Raw genomic sequence first — 20061 nt, forward strand, 5'->3', positions numbered from 1 at the left:
TCAGTCAGAGAATTCCCCAGTTTCCCCCCTTGGCAAGATTTGGCAGTCTCGTGTGTGTGTGTGTGTGTGTGTGTGTGTGTGTGCGCGCGCGCGCAGAAAGGTTCTGACGTTTCTGTCACTTTTTTCCTCAATTATTTTCCTTTGTGGCATCAAGAAAGCCTTTCACGTCCCCTCCTGTTGGCCCTACTTCTCCCCACCCCTCAGATGGAAGAGCTGTCCTAACCATCATGCCAGGAGATGGAAGATAGCTGTCCATTTGGAAAGGAGCCCTGTGGGTGCAATGGTTAAATGCTCAGCAGTTAATCTAAAGGTTGGTGGTTTGAACCCACCCTGCCGCTCTGTGGGAGCGAGACCCGGCCATCTGATTTGCCCTGTAAAGATTACAGCCTCGCAGAATACCCGTGAGGCAGTTGTACTCTATCACGTGGGGTCACGGCGAGTTGAAAGTTGACTCAATGACACTCCCAAGCAATATGCATTTTGAAGTGCAGTTAGATACAGCAAGGTACCTGTGAAAACATCTGACACAGTTCAAGGTTCGCTGTAGTCATAACCATTTTCAGTGATTTCTATTTCAATCTTTTCACAAGTCCCAGCACCGAGGGATAATAATTTACAAAGAAAATAAGTATAGTTAATTATTTTATATTTTTAGCTGCTAGGCTTTGTAATACTGTTTTCTACTACACTTAAAATACGGTTTTAGTGACAAGATGGGGCAGGGAATAATTTTCAGATACTTATTTAGTTATTTTTTCATTTTTGGATTATTTTAAAAACCTAAAAACTCTGTGGAAAAAATTCCAACATGTATAGTATCAATCTTTCTGAATAAACTTTTAGAATGTAATTCATTTGTAAGTTAAGGACTTTGATTGTGAAGAGGCATGTAAACATTGGATCTTGGTTTTTTATAGACGACCTGTGATCAGTATCTTCATCATACATAATGGAGCTGTAATTTTCTTCATTCTAAGACTGATGTAATTCAGTTTAATGAATACACAGTCCTCATTTTATTCTGACCCCCTCTTTCCTTTCTTAACCCGAAAAGGCTTTATGAATAAAAACTCCTATTACCAACAGAGGTAAGCCGTGAAACTCAGCACCCGGAGTTTTTACCTGAAACCATTCAGCTCCAGACTATGGGCTGTTGAGGCGATACCCCGGAGCGGGCTTGTTTTGTGTTTTTTACAGAGACGGCTTTCTGATGATGAAGGATAGATGATATCCAGGATTAAGTTCACCTGTGCCCTGTAACAGACCAGCCTTGTGCTCCGTTTCTGTGCGTCTAAGCTCAGGTTTTCTTGAGACCAAATACATTCTTCCTTTCTGCCTGTAGACATCTGGGCGCGGAGAACATTGGTACTCAGTCAAGGGCTGGCTGGTGCTGGGATGAAAGTGAGTTTTCCTCAGACAGGGTGAGGCTGTGTCCTGAGACAAGGCCAGCAAGGGATGTGTCTTTGTCCTGGGCGAAGCTGTCAGTTCTGAAAGGGCATCTTTTCAGGCTTATTGTGACCATTCTGGTTCCCATCACATTAGTCGGGAGGAGAGGGCACGGCTAATGTTGCCTGCAGTTCTCCTAAATTGCCCGTCCAAGAGCTCCCACTATAATTTACTCTAATTGCCGTATCATGAGCCGGGTGGAGTATGTCTCTTCCGAAGGAATTCTCCAATAAATGGACTGGAACAAGCCTGCTGTGTGTAGACGGGCAGACCCCCAGCCTGGATGACAATGAGGGGATGTCACAGCCATTCCTAGACTTGGTTTTCCCTGAAGGATAGACTGCCAGCCTCTTTAGTGTCTCTCGGGGAAAACTTAGGGATGGAGGTACTTGACGTCAGGTGCTGCCGTCTGTGGGTAGCCGTGACTAGATGTGGTGGGCAGACTTGCCTCACGTAATAGAGTTAGCCTGGAAGAAGACTGGCTCGCTGGCTTGTACCGAGCAGACTCAAGCACACACTGTAGGAGTCATTGTTTTACTACTCGTTGTTATTATCTTCATTAGCTATCTCACAGTAGATTTAAAACAGACCGAGCAAAATACAGGTTTTAAATGTAGGTTGTTTTCGGATTGTAATCAGATTAACCTATGTAATTTGTTAGTAAGTGTATAGCACTTCCTCTGTCTTATTTCCTAAGCAATCAGAACAAGCGATTAGACCCAGTGGTGCATTTAAAAAATGCATGCACCCTCCCTTGTACTTGTAAAGTCGAATTCAGAGGTGGCTTCCTCTGTCATTGGGTATAATAAGAGGAAATGGTTAAGAAGAAAGGGTGCTAAAAATAACAAAATTAAACATTTTGTTTGTACTTGTGTATGACCCTGAAGGCTGAATGCCGTCTTCAGGGAAAAGCAGTTTATAAAGTGTCCTGACATTTAACACGTCTGAGAGCCAAGTTTTCAGTTTCTTATTTGTGGGGATTCGCACCTTAGGGTGCTTTCGAAGTAGGCGTCTGTCCCATGGAGTTCTGTGGTGCATTCTTTGCAGGTCACTGGCAGGTGCTCTCCTCTCCTAAAAACAAACCCAGCCCGGTCACCTATCTTTGATGTTCACAAGAAGTTCAAATGAGGGAAACAGTCAGCGGGCACCGGGCACGTCAGCCCTGTTCTGTTTACACGCTTCCGTGCAGAGGGCCTGTGGCCACCTCAGAGATCTTCTGGCATTTGGACAACGCCTTTGATAAGGCAGGGCCGGCGGCAGGGCCCACGGCATTTACTGTAGAGCTGTTGATGCTCGGAGACTGAGGCGGCCACACTGAGGGTGAATCGACGTCTGCACTTCAAAAGGACAGGGTGGAACTAAGCGATGGTTTAGGATGTTATTTTTTGGGTACGTAGCAATCAGGAGGCATGCTTGTGATCTCATGTTGTTGCTTGTGTGCATAGGCAGGCTTTAGGGATAAAGGTGTGAGCAGCAATAACAGTGTGGTTTTAGATTCACATGACTATGGTGGTGAAAAGGGAAAATAATCTCTTAAGGACCAGTGTTTGTCTCCTTTCTGTGGTGTGTTGGTGTAAAGAGCTATGTGCTTGACATAGTTGTGAGCACTTTATATATATTCTGAATATACTTACTTTTCCCAGAAAAAAAGCCACGCGAGGTAGGTATTCTTCACATTCCACAGGTGAAGACAGCGAAGTACGAGAGGTGACCTAACACATAGTGCTCGTGAGAGTCAGTCCGTGCCAGTGTAAGACATGAACAAATAATAATTTGTAAATTATCAAGGGTTTGCGAGGGATGGGAAAAATGAGGAGCTGATACCAAGGGCTCAAGTAGAAAGCATATGTTTTGAGAATGATGAGGGCAACAAATGTACAAATGTGCTTGACACAATGGATGGATGCATGGATTGTGATAAGAGTTGTACGAGCCCCCAATAAAATGATTTAAAAAAAAGTCTGTCCGTGGTCCCAGACATCTTGTTTGTTGCTTTGGGGCCCTCAGCCACTACCCACTAGTTAGCTGATCCACATTCTGTGACCATGTCACATTTGTTATACTGAGCCCCCTTCACTTACCTTTCCTGCCTCCTCGGACCCTTTCTGGAGGGTGTGAACAGGCCAAGCACAGGCACAGAAGAGGGTGGCATCTTGTTCTCATTAGATTTACTCTGGAGTCGGGGAGACAGACCAAATCAACCACAGGAACGTAGGAGGATTGGCCAGGGTCAGAGTTGGGAGGAGAAGACACCTTCAGAGTTTAAGGCAGGAGCCTGATCCAGGGACCATCTACCCCCTACCGTGATGCAAGGTCCTTCCAATCTGGTCTCTGATGCAACTTGCCCTAACCCCCCTCCCCCGCGCCCCCACCTCGGAGCCTTTGCTGTCAGGGACATAGTGAGGTGTCACGCTCCCACTGTGTCCCCCGTTTGGGTCTCTTGCAGGTTGTAAGCACGAAATAAATACGTGTGCATTGACTCACAGTTGCCTTTGGTGACGTGTTTTGTTCCCCGTTCTGCTTTCTGACTTTGATCAGGTGTTGGGAGAGGCCGAGTGAGTGTAGCTTCAGAAGTATGCCTTGTCTCTCTACACACTTTTTATAGTTGCATCATTTGAAAGCGTTTAATTTTTAAGACCAGTCTCTCCATTACCTGTCATTTAGCATCTTCTTGGACAAGTCACCGTACCTGGTTTGATGCTCTCCTACCACTAGATCCAGACAGCTAATTTCCCCAGTTTCCCCTTGCATTAGCTCCCCAGTTAGAGTGACACACTTAAAGTTTTTTATTCACTAGTTATTAGCCGAGTTAGCCTTCTTGGGCTGATGCATTCTCAGTGCGTTTAAAAGTATAAAGCAGCTGTTCACTACACGGAGCACCGTCTAACAGGAAGCATTACAAGGCTCGTAAAGGTATGGAAATCTTGGTTACTGCACTCAGGAAGTTGTCCAATTTAGTATAAAGGAAAATAATCACAACAGAGTGGTGAGGGGCCATCAGGAAGTGATTTTGAAAACCTTATGTGGAAGCCAGACTGCCTGTCTCCAGCATGGCACAGCGTGACCTTGGGCATCTGATTCTGAGAGTGTCAGGTTCATAAAATGAGAATTATGATGGAATCTTACAGGGGTGAGTGCGAGGATTAGTTTGCCACATTATATAAAGTGCTTAGACTAGTGCCCGGCACGTAGTATTCATTGTATCACTCTTTGTGTTTATTACCACCATTATCGTCATGGTCATGATATGTATAATTGAGTCTGAGGGCAAAGGGGAGGAGCTTCTAAGCTAAAAAAACGGCATTCTAAGGCTCTTTATAAGTTGCTGCTGTTAGCCTCTGGGTGGAGGAAGCGCAAACTCACAGTGACCTTCTGCACAGGAGAGCTAGATGTTGCCTGGTCCGTGCACGTTCTCGTCCAGCTCCGCGGCTGTTGTGCAAATCCATCCCACAGGGGTCTCTCTCCCTGGCCTTGCTGGCCGTCTACCTTACCAGGTGTGATGTTCTCCTCTAGCAGTTAAACTCTAGGACATGTCCAAAGCATGCATGTTGGACAGTATTCTTCTGTGATCCTTGACATTTTCATTGCCTAATTTTTGGAAGTGGGGCTCAGGATTTTCTTCCTGGTCTGTCTTTGTCCGGAAGCTGCCCTGAAACCTGTCCCTCGTGGGTTGTCCTACTGATAGTTGAAATATTGGTGGCATGGCTTCCAGTATCATAGCAACATGCAAGCTACTACAGGACAACAAACTGACAGGTACTTAAATCTAACGAAATGGGAAGCATTGTAGGCACAGATGATGAGAATATTCTAGAAACATTTCAACTGCAGAACGGTATCAAGTACATTTAGGAAATATCCAGAATCCATATAGGGTTCATTTAAAGGGAAGTTGTGGATTGACCAGGAAAGGTAGGTTGGGACCCTATCTTGGTGAGGGGATAGGCTTCCAGAGCTGAGCTCTTGAGCAGGATGAATACTCTCAGGGGCTTTGCTCTGGAGTGACTGGAGCAGGCAGATGGTAAAGACAGAGAGAAAAGATGTCCGTCCTAATGCGCAGTGGTCAAGGCTTGAAATAATGTGCTGATGGTAGTATTGAAAGAAAGGTCAGAAGCCAGTTCCTCTGGAAGCAACTGCAAGTGAAGTAGATGCTTAACTAGACACACAGGCTGAACAGGTATGGGAGGGAAGGGGGGCTATACCCCCAAACATACGCCGACACGTTGACAGACGACACTTGTTTCTGCAAGTACCTCCGTGACTGTGGTGGAGCACACAGGAGGCAAAGCTGTGAATACTCCTCAGACTAAACACCCCGAGACACCGGCCTCTAAAAGGACGTGCTTGCCCGCACCTGCCCCATAGTTCAAGGAACTGTGGAGAAAATCTCAACCCCTATCGGCATTGATTTGAGGAGGGCAGGGACAGGGAAGGGGCGGGCAGAGCAAAGAGGAGGTTTGAGATTTCCAGCCGGGCTGGCCTGGAAGAGCCTGGGATAGGTGTTGGAAGGAGCCGTTTAGGGGAGTAGTAATTTTCAAACCTGGGAAGTCTACTTCGCTATCTTCAGCTGCTGCCTGCAAGCATGATACTTTGCAGTTCTAAGGGGCCAGTTGATGGACTCGCTCTAGAAACACGTATCATAATCCTGTCTTTGCCATATCGACATTTACTTCTTTTTTTAGGCTAAACCTAGTGTCTGAGTTGTTCACAAAGTCTCCCTGTTTTGGGTATAAGTTTTCCATGTGTGCTAAATCTTAGTGCTTATAGACTCTTTCCAAACTGTACCATGTGTTCTTTTGGCAGCTTCTGTTTTGAAGAAGGGTAATTCACTTGGAAGTGGCCGGAATGTTAACTTCATGACTACCTTGTCAGTGTGCGGGGGTCGGCTGGTCTCAGTTTTGGTTTCCTTTTATAAACAGGGGTCAAAATAGAAGAATGTGCCAACATGACCATAGTACGACTCTTCCCTTCCCCCTCCAGATCACAGAATATAAATAACATAAGGTATAGGTTTCATTCAAAATATATTAGTAGGGTGTGTGTGTATCTGTTTCCTCCCAATCCCCCGAAACAGTAGCATATAGAAGACAAAGCTGAAAAGTTAGTAAGGCCCGTCGCAGATGTTTGTAGGGAAGGCCCATTAGAAAATTCATGGTTCCAATTTTGGCTTGGACTTTTATATTAAACCATTGGTTGTTTTAAAATAATTATCCCTTGTATAACAAAAGGATTCCATTATCTGACTAGACAAAGGTAGTTGTGAATTCTAAAATGCTTCTGAGATTTACATGTTGTTTTTGACAGACTGCGGATTTAATCGCCCTAAGATTAGTCCAGAGAAGTGATTCAGAAGTATTTGCAGATTCATTCTAGGAGCGTTTTATTTGTAACTTGTTGAGTTGGACTGGTAATTGATTGCTCTACATGATTAGTCCAAAGTAGACATTTGTCAGTGTTTCTCAATGTGTGGCATGTACAAACATTTAAAAACTTAAGAGTTATGTATTTTAATGTTCATGTATGTATAGATTGTAAGGAGCTGATAACTTTTTTCACTTATGGCAATGGTATTACTCAGTTTCTAATAAAATAATGTGTATGTTTTATCAGAAATAATAGTACGCTGTGGTACATGTAGAGACAGAAATTAGAAAAATTTACACATGTTTAATGGAATTTGGGAGACAGTGAAATCATTTGTACTGCCGAATAATATAAAAAAGGCTGTCTTAATAGTGCTATAATTTTTAGTATTTTGAATAAAACTTCCATAGCTATTGGTGCCCTATATGTGAGTTAGAATACTGTCTCTTTAAGAGTTTGTTTTTTTAAATGAAGCTGAGCTATTTGGGCCATGGGTACCTGCATCAAAGTTAATTAAGCAGAAAAAAATCACTTTAATTGTCTGGCTGCTTGGTCATTTAAAAAGAAGAAAGGATTTGTCAGAAGCGGCTTCATTGAGAAGGTGTCTCGGACTTCCTGGCAAGGGGAGGCCCATTTCTAAAAGGGATTCATGGACTCTCCATTCTCAGGAAAGACTCTGCAGGGGCTCTCAGGCAGGTCTGTCAATCAAAGAGAAGAAAGCATTCATCTAGTTTGGTTTCTGTAAACCAGATGAGAAGGTCTTTCACCCCATCAGAGCAGAAACATCAGGGTGTTTAGAAGATGCTTTGAAATAATTTTATCCGAAAATATTTTTAGAAATATTAGATTGGGAATAAAACTTCAAAAATTAGACTTTATTTTTAGAAAATAAGACATTTAGCATTTTGTAACCAGTGTAATCACTTCATATTTAAAAAGCCAGTTGATAGATGCGCGTATAGGTAAACGAATGAGAAAGCACACTGAACAGGAAGCATTCGTTCCTCCTGTAAAGCTTTCATCGTCTCTAATCCTCAGCAACAACTATTACTAAGTGTGGAGCCACCTAATTCTTCAAGTTACATGTAATGACGTTTAGAATTGGGAAGATTCGATATTTTTCCCTCTGAAATTTGTGCTTTTGTGAGCTGACTTTTTATTTTTTAGCAAATAGGACGTCTCAGATGGCTGTGGGGTTCGACATTAGAGGGGAAGGAGGGCTCCTTGCGGTGAGAGCCCGGGTGATGTAGTGGGTCACGAGTCAGCTGCTAATCCCAAGGTCAATAATTTGAACCCTGCAGCCTCTCTGCAGGGGAAAGACAGGCTTTCCGCTTCCATGAAGACGGACAGTGGCAGAAACCCAAAGGGCAGCCTTACCAGTGCGCCCTGGAGGCTCTGTGCATTGGAATCAACTTGGTGACAGTGACTCTTTTGTACGTTTTTAAGTTGTAGTGAGGTGGTCACGGAGGGTCTCAGTAAGACTAAGCATGAGATCCCAGCGGACGAGCTCTGGGAAGACATGAGGGAAGAGGAGGGAGAGTTTCCTGAGCCGCGGGAAGGAAAAAGTTTTGATCTGTGTTCAAGTTCTAACTCCATCATAGAGTTTAGGAGCGTGTACTTACATTCTGAGTTTCAAATTCCACAGCAGCAAGGTGTAGTAACAGATTCTTCCTTCTGTGCTTTAATGAGAGCTAGTCGAGACCCAGCTAAGAAGATCTGGCGCATGAGTCCACAGCATGCTTTCTCCCTTAAAAAACAAAGAAAGAAATTCGGCATTTATAGCTCCCAGCATGTATGGAATCAGTAGTACATTCATTTTTCCCGGAGAATATTTGCTCACCCTCCCCAAGTACTCATCACCAGGCTGTAAAAGGTCAGTGTGCGTACTTGCCCTGGAGCCTTCCCGGAATTTCGACGGCCTCTGTTGGGATTCACTTGCACTTATTAATATTTTAGCACTGGGATAAAAATAAAAGCAAAGTGCTCATGTTACAGCGTGAGAACATGGGCTGTGTGTGCTCAGTCATGCAGGCACGCTGTGTAGCAGAACCCCGTGAGACAGCCAGGGTATGGAAGCGTTTCTTGTAGGCCGGAACCGCCCTCCTACAAATGCTTGCCCCCAAATGGGAGGAATTTGTCACATTGCTTCGAAGGAGGGACATGTATTAGCTTTAGTTATCTAATTCAAATATGGAAGTTTTCTGCAAGTGATTTTACCTCTGAGCAGCGGGTGGTGTTTGATCTTTGGGAGTCAAGGTAGACTTCTAGTGACGCAGAATGGTCAGGTAGAACTGCGTGCCATGGCTTTCCTGAGCGGTTATCTTTATAGAGCAGACGACCCGGTTTTCTCCCAAGGAGCCACCCGGAGGGTTCTGTCTGGCAATCTTTCGGCTGAATGTGTAACTGTGGAAATGCTAGGGCTCCCTTTGAACAACAGCAACAAGAACAGCAACAATCCCCAAACCCACTGCAATCTGCAATTGAGTTCATTCTGACTCGGGAGCCATCTATAGGACAGACAGCGTAGCATTGTTCTAAATCGTCATGGGAACAGAGAGCCTCACCTTTATCCTACAGAGCAGCTGCTGTGTTTGAATCACCAACCTTGTAGTAAGCAGCTCAGCACCTAACCCACATTGTCACCTAGGCTCCTTTTAGCAACCATAATCAACCTTAATATGTTGTAGCATCTTTAGACTAGAAATATCACTGTAAAATTAACCCAACTATGTTACATATTGATATAGTTAGTTTATTGTGCCAACCTGGCCGATAAACACATGTGGGGTTAATTGAAGGGCAGAGGGATAAGTGGCTCGGTGAACCTCGCCTTTCTAGTTCTCGGGTCTCTTGCTTTGTGATGGTCAGATCAGGGTGCAGCTACCTTAGCCAGTTCCCTGCTTCAGCTGGCAAGGCTCACTTCCTGCAAGACATCCCTGAAGAAAAGCCACATGGACCTACCCTGATGCAGCCCTGGGTGCTGGAGCAACCATGTGGAGACCCCTGCCAGCGCTGAGATGCTTACATGTTCACTGACTAGGCTTTCCTCCTGCAATCAGCATCATTGTGTGTGTTTTGTGAGATGGAGGAGGACTCTGTGGATTGGTGTCGGACATATAAGTTAATGTTGGACTTGTGGGCTTGGGCACCACTGGGTTGGAATGTTTTCTTGATGTGCACTTACCCATTACATAAAACTCTCTCTTATACATGAGTTTCTGTGGATTTGTTTCTCTACCGTACCCAGATCAACACATATATCAAATGTATAAAGAAGCCCAGTTTAAAATAAAACCATTATTCAAATTTATGCACTAGCCAAAAGCAGTTCTGATACAGAAATTAAAGAATTCCATAACTTAAGTCTGAAATTGACCAAAAATGCAATCAAGATATATATATATCATTGAATATTCTTAGTGATTAGAAAGGAAAAGTTGGAAAATACGGTCTTGATGATAGAAACAAAGCTGGAGATCACATGATAGAATTTTGCAAGATGAGTGACTCCATTATAGATACCTTTTTTTCCCCAACAACTTAATCATGGACCCATTTCAGTTTGATACACAAGAACCAAATTGACTACATTTGTGGGAAGAGATGATGGAGAAGCTCATATTAGCAGCTAAAACCAGGTTGGGACCGAGCTGTGGAACACGACCATCAGTTGGTCGGGTTGAGAAAACAAGTCACAGGAGCTAAAATATGACCTTGAGAATACTCCACCTGGATTTTGAGGACATCTCAAGAACAGATTAAGGGCACTGGACAGTAATGACAGAGGACTTGAGCTGTGGGATGACTGACCTCGAGGACATCATCATTCGTGAGGGAAGCAAAAGGTCATTAGAAAGATGGGGAAGAATGACAAGATCCAGTGGATGTCAGAAGAGACGTTGAAGCTTGTTCTTAATCATTGAGTAGTTAGGCATGTAGAAGTGATGAAAGAGTAGTAAGGCGCACAGAAGTAATGAAGTCAAAGAGCTGAATAGAAAATTTTAACGGGCAACCCAAGGAGACAACGTCAAATATTAGAATGAAATGTGTAAAGACCTAGAGTAGAAATCCATAAAGGAAGAGCATATTCAGCTTATCTTAAACTTAGAGAACTCAGGAAAAAATTCTAGCCCGGAGTTGCAATATTGAAAAATTCTGTAGGCAAAAATGTTGAATGATGCATAAAAGATTTAAAAAAAAACCATACAGAATCACTTCCAAAAAGAACGAGTCAGTATTCACTATTTGAAGAGGTAGCATATGAGCAAGGAACAATGATACTTGAAGGAAGACGGTCTAGCTTCATGGAAAGCCTTAGTACAAAACTCGGTTCCAGGAACTGATGGAACACCAGTGGAAAATTTTCAACAAGCCGATGAAGGTCTAGAAGCACTCACTCGTCTATGCCAAGAACTTTAGAAGGCAACTACCTGGCCAGCTGACTGGAAGAGATCCGTATTTGTATGTATTCCAAAGAAAGGCCGCCCAACAGAATGCAGAGATTCTCAAACAATATTATTGATATAAGATGCAAGTAAAACATTGCTGAAGATCATGCAACAATAGTTAGAGCAGGGCATCATGGGAGGGCTGCTACAGGTTCAGGCTGGATTTAGAAGAGGATATTAGACTGTCGATTTCAATAATGTTTGGATAACATTGCAAATAATGGAAATTCCAGAACAGTTCATTGTACTTATGTGAAACTTGTACATGGATCAAGAGGCAGTTGTGTGACCAGAACAAGGGAACACTGCATGGTTTACAGTCAGGAAAGGTGTGTGTACGAGTTGAATCCTCTCGCTGTACTTATTCTATCTGTATGCGAAGCAAATCATCAGAGAAGCTGGACTCTGTGAAGAAGACTATGGCACCAGGATTAGAGGAAGGCGTATTAACAACCCACTGTGATAGGCAGATGATGTAACCTTGCTTGCTTGCTGAAATTGAGGAGGACTTGAAGCACTTGCTGATGATCAAGGACTGCAACCTCCAGGATGGATTACAACGTAACAGAAAGAAAACCCAATACAACTGGACCAGTAAACACTATTATGATAAAGGGAGAAAAAGGTTGGATTTGTCAAGGATTTCAATTTACTTGGGTCCATAATCAATGCTCATGGAAGTAGCTGTCAAATGATCAAATGGCATTGTACTGGGCAAGGCTGCTGTGCAAGATCTCTAAAATATTGGAGAGTAGGGATGTCACTTCGATGATTAAGGTGTCCTGACCCAAACCATGGGGCTTAAAGGCCTCATGTTCACGTGAAGACTGGACGACAAATAAGGAAGACTGAAGAAGAATTGGTGCATCTAAACTACAGTGCTGTTGAAAATGTTGAGTACGGTGGACTACCTGACCAAGGAAGGAATCTGTCTTGGAAAAAATACAGCTATTTCATTCCCTAGATGGGAGGAAGGTGGGACTTCATCTCACACAATTGGGACATCGTATTAGGAGAGGTCAGTCCCTGGCAAAAACCACCCAGCTTGGGGCAGTAGAGGGTTGATCCTTCAAGGAGATAGACTGACACACTGGCTGCAACAATGGACTCTCAGACAACCAGTGTGAGGATGGCGCAGGACCAGGCAGCGTTTCATTCTGGTCTGCATCAGGTTGCTATGAGTTGGAATTGACTCAGTGGCACTCAAAAACAACAAACAAATAAACAGCAAATGACAAACAATAACAAACAACAAGCAGCACACCAACCACCAACCAAATAACGAACCAAGCCAACCAACAACGGAATAATTTTATGTAATCCAGCCATAGGGTTGCGGAGCCCTGGTAGAGTAGTGGTTTCATGTAGGACTGCTAACTACAGGGTCAGCAGTTTGAAACCACCAGCTACTCCATGGGAGAAAGATGAGGCTTTCTACCCCTGTAGAGTTAAAATGTTAGAAACCCACAGGGGGAGTTCTGTTCTGCTCTGTAGACTCTGAGAGTCTGTATTGACTTGATAGAAGTGATAGCAGTAAAGGCTTAGAAACAAACAAACAAACATTTATATATATATATATATATTTTGGGGGGTGGCATGGGGTATTAAAATAGTATTTTTAAATATATATTTTTGGGGTGGGGTATTAAAAATAGTATTTATGAATCAATGATAGGCTTAAAAGGATTTATGGAATTATTTGAAATACAACTAGAGTTAAATGTTCATTTGTAGGATCTGTGCCTCATATCTGTTACTCTTTTAGCACTATGGCCCTGGTTTTGTTTCATACCCAGCTCTCTGGCTGGATTTTGCTTGATCAGACCTGCATACTTACTGTAGAATTAATAATATCTTTTTTAATAAAATGGAAGGATCTTCTATTTTTATTTGATCTACTTTGTTGATCAACTTTTATCTACTTGTTTTAGTTTTCTTTCTTTAGGGCATTCAGTGTTCACGTGTTTTCTAGTCCTCAATTAGTTAATAGTTATATACACATTACCAGTGAAATAGCTTAGTTTTCAGGAAAACTTTGTAAATAGAGGCAGGAGCCCCTCCACCTAAATCTTATTCTTGAGAACTCTGCCATGTGTGTCTGTGAAGTACATAAGATTTCAATATTGGGTCACTTTTGGGAAATAATGCTACTAATTCTAAGTAGGCAAAATAGCCTACTTAGAACTATTATAATTCTAAAAATGCTATTCTGAGTAGACTCCAATTAAAAAGAAAAAGCGTCAGTACCTTCAGAGAAGAACTAAAATATTAAATTGCAATACATGTAAACTCTCCCCACAGTTTACGTTATTCCTCACAACCTGGCCTCAGCTTTGGGCCCTGCCCGAAAATCGCCCCACCAGCCTTGGGCTCTGTCAACTCCTCCGGCACTTCTCTGCCTCAAAGACTGTTGCTCTTACGACCTTCTCTTCTCAAGCTTTTCCACCAAGATCTCCCCGTGTTACCCCGAAAACCCATCCGTCACCATCTTACCTCAGCCCCTTTCTGTGTTCTTTCTATGACCCTGTTTTCTTTTTCAGCAAGACGGCTCTATGAGGGTAAATAAAAACAAAACAAAATACTGCTGTGAATGTTCCTATTTATAGAGGTTTATGCCAAGCAAAACATTTAAACACGTCTCTTTGATCAGCAAAGGCTACAAACAAGTTCTCGCAGTAATTCTTGTCTTAATCTTGTTAGGGCTCCTTCAAGAAAAGGTCCAATCACAGCCCCTTGCAGGAGGGTCTCGGGGAGGAGACGAGCCAGTCAGTGTGCAGTATAGCAATGATGAAACATACAACTTTCCTCTAGATATTAAATGCTTCTACCCTCTCCCCCCCAACTATCATGATCCCAATTCTACCTTACAAATCCGGCTAGACCAGAGGATGTACACGGGTACAGACAGGAACTGGAAACACAGGGAATCCAGGACAGATGAACCCCTCAGGACCAATAATGAGAGTAGCCATACCAGGAGGGGAAGGGGAAGGTGGGATAGAAAGGGGGAACTGATCACAATGATCTACATATACCCCACTCCCTGGGGGATGGCCAACAGAAAAGTGGGTGAAGGGAGACGTGTAAGACATGACAAAATAATAATTTATAAATTATCAAGGGTTGGTGAAGGAGGGGGGTGGGAGGGAGAGGAAAAATGAGGAGCCGATACCAAGGTCTGAAGTAGAAAGCAAATGTTTTGAGAATGATGATGGCAACAAATGTACAAATGTGCTTGACCCAATGGATGGATGTATGGATTGTGATAAGAGTTGTATGAGCCCCCAATAAAATGATTTTAAAAAGAAAAGGAAAAATGGAAAGGTCCCATCAAAACAGTGACTTTAGCTGTGTGATCTGCTGGGCCAGTGACATTCAAGACGGATTGGTGAGCCCTGAAGGGCTATGGCGACTGTTTTCTGGGATCCCAAACTGATCGTCTTGAGAGGTTTTCTCAAAGAACACAGGATGATCACGAAGTGGAGGGTGGTGGTAGTTATTGGGGAGTTTTCAGAGGGTTGAGAACCTCCCTGAGGAGGAAAAGGGCAGGACAGTTGTACCGAGGACTAGTTTCCGCTCTAAGAGTCCCTTGCCTCCTCCTCCTCTGCGGGCAGCCAGGGCTGTCCTATAAGAGCCTCACTGGGAAACCTTACCCCATCCACCCGACAACCTGATCTTGTCATTCAGAGTTCTTGTCCCCCAACTCAAAGAATGTTTCAAAGGAACACAATTTTAGTCCCGCGAGGCTGTTGAAATTGGTGTTTTGACGTGGTAGAAATGAAAGAGTGCAGAATTCTTTGGGGGAAAGAATAGAGCTGTGGAAACAGCCTTCGGGAGTGTATTGACCTACATGGAAGTATATCAAGAGCCAGGAGCTTCACATGTTGACATTTGTGTTTAATAAAGGTTTCTCTGATTTTCTGATGGTACTTTTCTGGCTTACCCTTGTATTTGTTTCCATTAATTTCTCTCTTTGCCTTACTAGACTATAAATTTCATTAAGTACCTAATACAGTGTCTGGCATATACTCTATGGCCTCAATTATTTGTTGGTTAAATAGAAACTGTGTACTTGTTTGAAGAGCTTAAGGTTCGGGTTAGTTGATTGTCCTGCTGGACCAGAGGGATTTAAGTTTCTCTGATCTCAGGAGCCACGCCGAGCTGTTTTCCAGTTCTTTCTTATCTGTACTCATCTTCACCTGCTTCGTCGTGATTTTATTGAGCTCTGAGGGACCAACACCGAAGGCCTCCCAGGGGGACGTGTGCTCATTGGACATACATGTGCCTCAGGTTTCACGAGGCACTGAAGTACTTCACTGCAGAGCTGTCACGAGGGGCAAGGAGGCCTGTGTTGGCCCTTGGCGATCACCTGGTGTGACACCAGAGGTCGAGTTCTGCCGCTCTCCTCTCCCTGTGATTGTGTCTGGTCAGCGCATCCTTGTCACCAGCGTCTGGGTGGCCGTTTTCTGACTGTCTTCTGTTTGGAGCCCTTACCTCGTCTTTAAACCAAAGGCTGCTACTCAGCTTCAAGCTGAAAGGGAAAATAAATGCCTGGGTCACTGCTGTAACAATTCTCACAGAAAGCAGAAGACCTGACGTGCAAATGAAGCGAGTAGCTAAGTGAGTGTCGTGTCATTTTTTGGTGGTCGTCTAAATTTTGCCATTTATCTCTCGTAGGTAATCTATCTAAAGAAGACTCCAGAGGAAGCCTACAGACTGCTCCTGTCCGGCTCAAGTCCCCCCTACCTTCCCTTCAGGTATAAGCGCTTGTGAGGCGGGGACTTTAGCATTGACCGCACCTGCTGTGGGATGCTTGTGCTCTTTTAATTGGTTTAAGACCATCACCATGACGTTACTCAGAATGAAATAAGATACTAGTTTTTATGATTCACCTTTGCAGGCTATTTTTTTTATTTCTGGTAAGGATAACAGCTTTTTCCTATATAGAATTAAAATGTTTGTTACCTTGCCTCCTCAGTTTAATTTAAACATAAAAAGTTTTATGAGCTAACCATGTTGAGATTTGTTAGATTTCTGTATTGTACACCATTCTTTCTTTACATGAACACTGATGTGAGGCTGGGGCAACTGCCATAAGACCCTCTAAGTATTTTCCAGGCGTTCATGTCTAGCTCAGATCTTAAGCATACAGTTGAGCAAATAGATCTGGCGTTCAGGAAAGCCATCTTTTATTATAGTGTTGGAAGAGAATGCTTTATAAGTGAAGAAGATCTTAACAAATTTGAGTTAAATTTGAACATGTTTTCGTAGCGGTGGAGAACATATATCAAAATTCCTTTGTATTCGCATATGCCACAAATCGCTAAAAAAAACCCAAAAACAACCCAATGACAAAAGTAACGTGTCTACCTAATTTTCCTTAAATGTAAGATACAGATCTGTCAAGAGAATATTTTCATGGAATTTCACTAGAGATGACACTAAATGCAGACATGAAAAACTAAACAATAGGAAAAAAGGAAAAAGGACAGGAACAGGAAATTCATAGGCAAGACACCCTCTGGCTGCTACAGATTTGGGAAGTTGCTTGCTTGCGTGCGTGCGCACGTAGTCGGGGAAAAGCAAAGTACAAGTAGTTCCTAATGACAGGATTCTGTTTCGATGACTGTTGTGTAAGTCCATGCTGATGTAAGTTGAATATCCTCTCTCCCTCCTGCTTTTTTGTAAAGTTTGGTATTGCCAGTTATTATCAGTGTCTTCATGTAGCCGACTTTGTCTTTGGGATCTGGACTCATTAAATTTAGTTAAATTTTCATAGACATGTATTTAAAAATACACAAATCATGACATTTTCAGCCGTGATGAAGAGTTGGACGAGGTGGGCATTTTGTCATGGAACTAAGATTCTGGGTCCTCGGGTATCCTTGGGAGTAGGGATGGCCTTGTGCCTTGTTAACTGTATTATCCCTACTGCCTGACACTTTAATGCAGTTTTAGTAGATAATTCAGTGAATGAATTAAAACTAAGCTTCATAAGATGTGGGCCTGAGACCTCAGGAAGGACCTAAGAGACAGAACATCAGGACGTAGGTGAGTGTTAGAATAGGGAGGAAGAATAGCGGGGAAGCACCACTTGGTGTGTGCTTAATCTTAGTGCCATCCAGGGGCGAGGTACTGGGCTCGGGGCAGCAAGGGGCACATTTCTTGAAGCAATCTAGAGTGTAGCCTTTCAAGGGCAGCTCACAGGAACCCTGTATGTCAGGGGAGGGCTGCTCCTTAGGGTTTATGACACTGTAAATCTTGATGGGAGCAAACAGCCTCATCTGTCTCTCCCAGGACAGCTGGTGCGTTTGAATCACTGAATGCTTAACCTACTTGAGAAAATGGTGTGAGGCCAGGGCTGATCTCTGGCTTTACCCCACACCAGCCCAAGGCTGGCCACCGCGGGCTGAGGTCCGACATGCCTCCTACCGCCATTCTTCTATTGCCCTATTCCGACACCAACCAGCAGTGCTACTCAGCCTTGTGGTCCCTTGGCCTCTGCCTCCGTGGGTCAGGAAGCCTCCTGTCAATTGCCTCACAGATGCATGGCCCCTGCAGTGCGGCTCCCGTCTCAGCAAAACTCCTGTCCTGTCACATAGTCTTGCTTCCACGCCCCTTTAGGCAGGGATCTCCCACGTGCTCCACTGGTGGCTCTTCTTTCTTGGTGGTCTTGGCAGTATTTCTGTTTCTGCTTCTGAAACAGCTCTCTTATACTCAGAGACTAGCAAACCGACCAACCCATTCGATTAGTGTTTCACAGACCTTGTTTGCATGGACTGTCCAGTCAATTGTCAGGAGTTACAAAGGATGGAGAGAGGAGCCATATTTAAGTAATTTCATTTCCCCACACCACTAACCTACCAAGATCCAAGCTCCTTCTTCCAACCCCAGGTCTAATGGTTCCTATCGCTTGAAAACACGTTGGAAAATGTAATTTTCTTTCTATGGAAAAGGGTAATGATATTAATCTCTCTACCTAAATTCTTAGCTAAGATATGGTTCAGCCATATTTTGCTGCTTTTGTGTAACTTTGGGCATGTTATTTATCTTTTCTGAGCATAATTTTCTTATCTGTAAAATGACCTCATTAGACCTTTCAAATACATGCGCCAACCACTAGTGCCTGAAGATTTTCACCAACTTCTGACGTCTGAAATTGATCTAATTAAGATGTACTGATAATTACCGGTGATTGGAATGCAGAAGTTGGAAAAGAAGGGTCGATAATTAGTGATAAAAAGGAGACTGGAAAAACAACAAAAACAAAACAAACAAAAGAGACTACGTGATAACATTTTGAAAGTCTAGCAATTTGTTCATTGCAAATACCCTTTCCCAGTAACACAGTGGTGATGCATGTGGCTCTTACAGGATATAACACACATGAACGGAATCAGCTACATCTGTGGAGAGAGAGGATGAGGAAGCTCAATACCGCCCATCAGAGCGCAGCTTGTTGACTGTGGGATAGGCCAGAGCTTCTTAAACTATGGGGCGTCTTGTAACCGAATATGGGTCCCGTGAACAATTTGGCCATGGTAAAAGATTTTGGGACAAGCAATGATAAAAAGTAATTCGAAATCAAATGTGTAGTAAATCCCAGGTGTTCCCGGCAGCGCCTGCTCAGGTTGAACCCCCTGACTTCCCTGCCGCCGTGGCACTGATCCTACAACATCTTGTACCAAAACAGAAACAAAACAAAAAATCACCTGAGCTACACAATCCGCCAAATTTTACTGGTAGGCAGTTTTTCCAAATTGTTTTTCTTTGAAGATTTTATTTGTGTCGTCAAATGCCAGCGAGCTGGTTTGGCTTCCGTACGGCGGACTCCGGCAGTGCTGGGTCCTGCTTCTCTCTGAGTCACCGCTGCGGGCATGCTGGCAGTCCATCTCCTGGGAGAGTCTGCCTTTATTTTTATTTAGTTAACTTATTTATTTGGAGTCTTTTTTTTTCTTTTTAAATGGAACCTCTACTCAAAACTTGATATTCTTTTCCAGGGACTGGCCCCTCCTGATAACACACTCAGAACTTTGAGAACTATATGAGAAAGCTTACCATGAAACTTCTCCCTCCCACTCTTTTTCCCTCGCTGCCTAGTCTTTTCAGGATAATTTGTTAGCAGTTCATTCGTATCTGTCTATAGTTTCTGTATACATGTGCCAGCAATAAAAAAAAGCTGGCCGTCTCATTTTTCCCATTTATCTCACGACATCTGGCATCCTGCATGCGCTCCTTACCCTATCTTGGGGTATCTTTCCAGATCAGTACATGTTTTATAGATGTATTATATTGTTGATATTGTTTTATATCCGCAGAATGAATAAGAAGGCATTTAGCCAGTCCCTGAACAGATAGGTGTTTAGGTGGTTTCCTAATTTTTTAATTGAAATTTCTTTTCTTCATATAATCTCAATATACTTTAGAAGAAACAGAACCAGTACTCTGAAAATGATAGCATTGTTGTTAGATAAAAAATGGGGTTGTAACCTGTTTATGTAAAAACCAACCATCTGTCATTGAATTGTCGAATCTTGTATCTGGATGTTGAGCAGCTCATGGCACACGGTCATTCTCACGGTTTCTCCATGTTTGATTGAGGGACACTGCTGATGCCCCCCCCCCCCCCCCCCCCCCGTGCATCCATTCCCACCCTCCCTGTCCGAGTTGGCTCGCTCTCCTTAGCATCACCCTTCTGTTGGTGCTGACTAGGGTTTTCAATAACCAGTTGGGGGAAAGTAGGTCTTCAGGCCCTTCTTCCCCGAGTGCCCTGGGTGTACTTGAAGCTCCAAAGTTTTGTTAA

The 20061-nt window shown here is 43.4% G+C and overlaps 1 protein-coding gene across 3 annotated transcripts in view; it reads left to right on the forward strand.

The window, feature by feature from the left end:
- Positions 1–20061, forward strand: part of CDC14A (cell division cycle 14A) — a 174705-nt gene that overhangs the window by 60471 nt on the left and 94173 nt on the right. For all 3 annotated transcript variants that reach the window (XM_075558821.1, XM_075558819.1, XM_075558820.1), the window contains exon 5: positions 15936–16015. In XM_075558821.1, coding sequence (XP_075414936.1) covers positions 15936–16015 — 80 coding nt within the window. The remainder of the gene's footprint in view (positions 1–15935; positions 16016–20061) is intronic.

This window comes from Tenrec ecaudatus, chromosome 1, assembly GCF_050624435.1.
Source record: "Tenrec ecaudatus isolate mTenEca1 chromosome 1, mTenEca1.hap1, whole genome shotgun sequence".
Taxonomy (NCBI): Eukaryota; Metazoa; Chordata; class Mammalia; order Afrosoricida; family Tenrecidae; genus Tenrec; species Tenrec ecaudatus.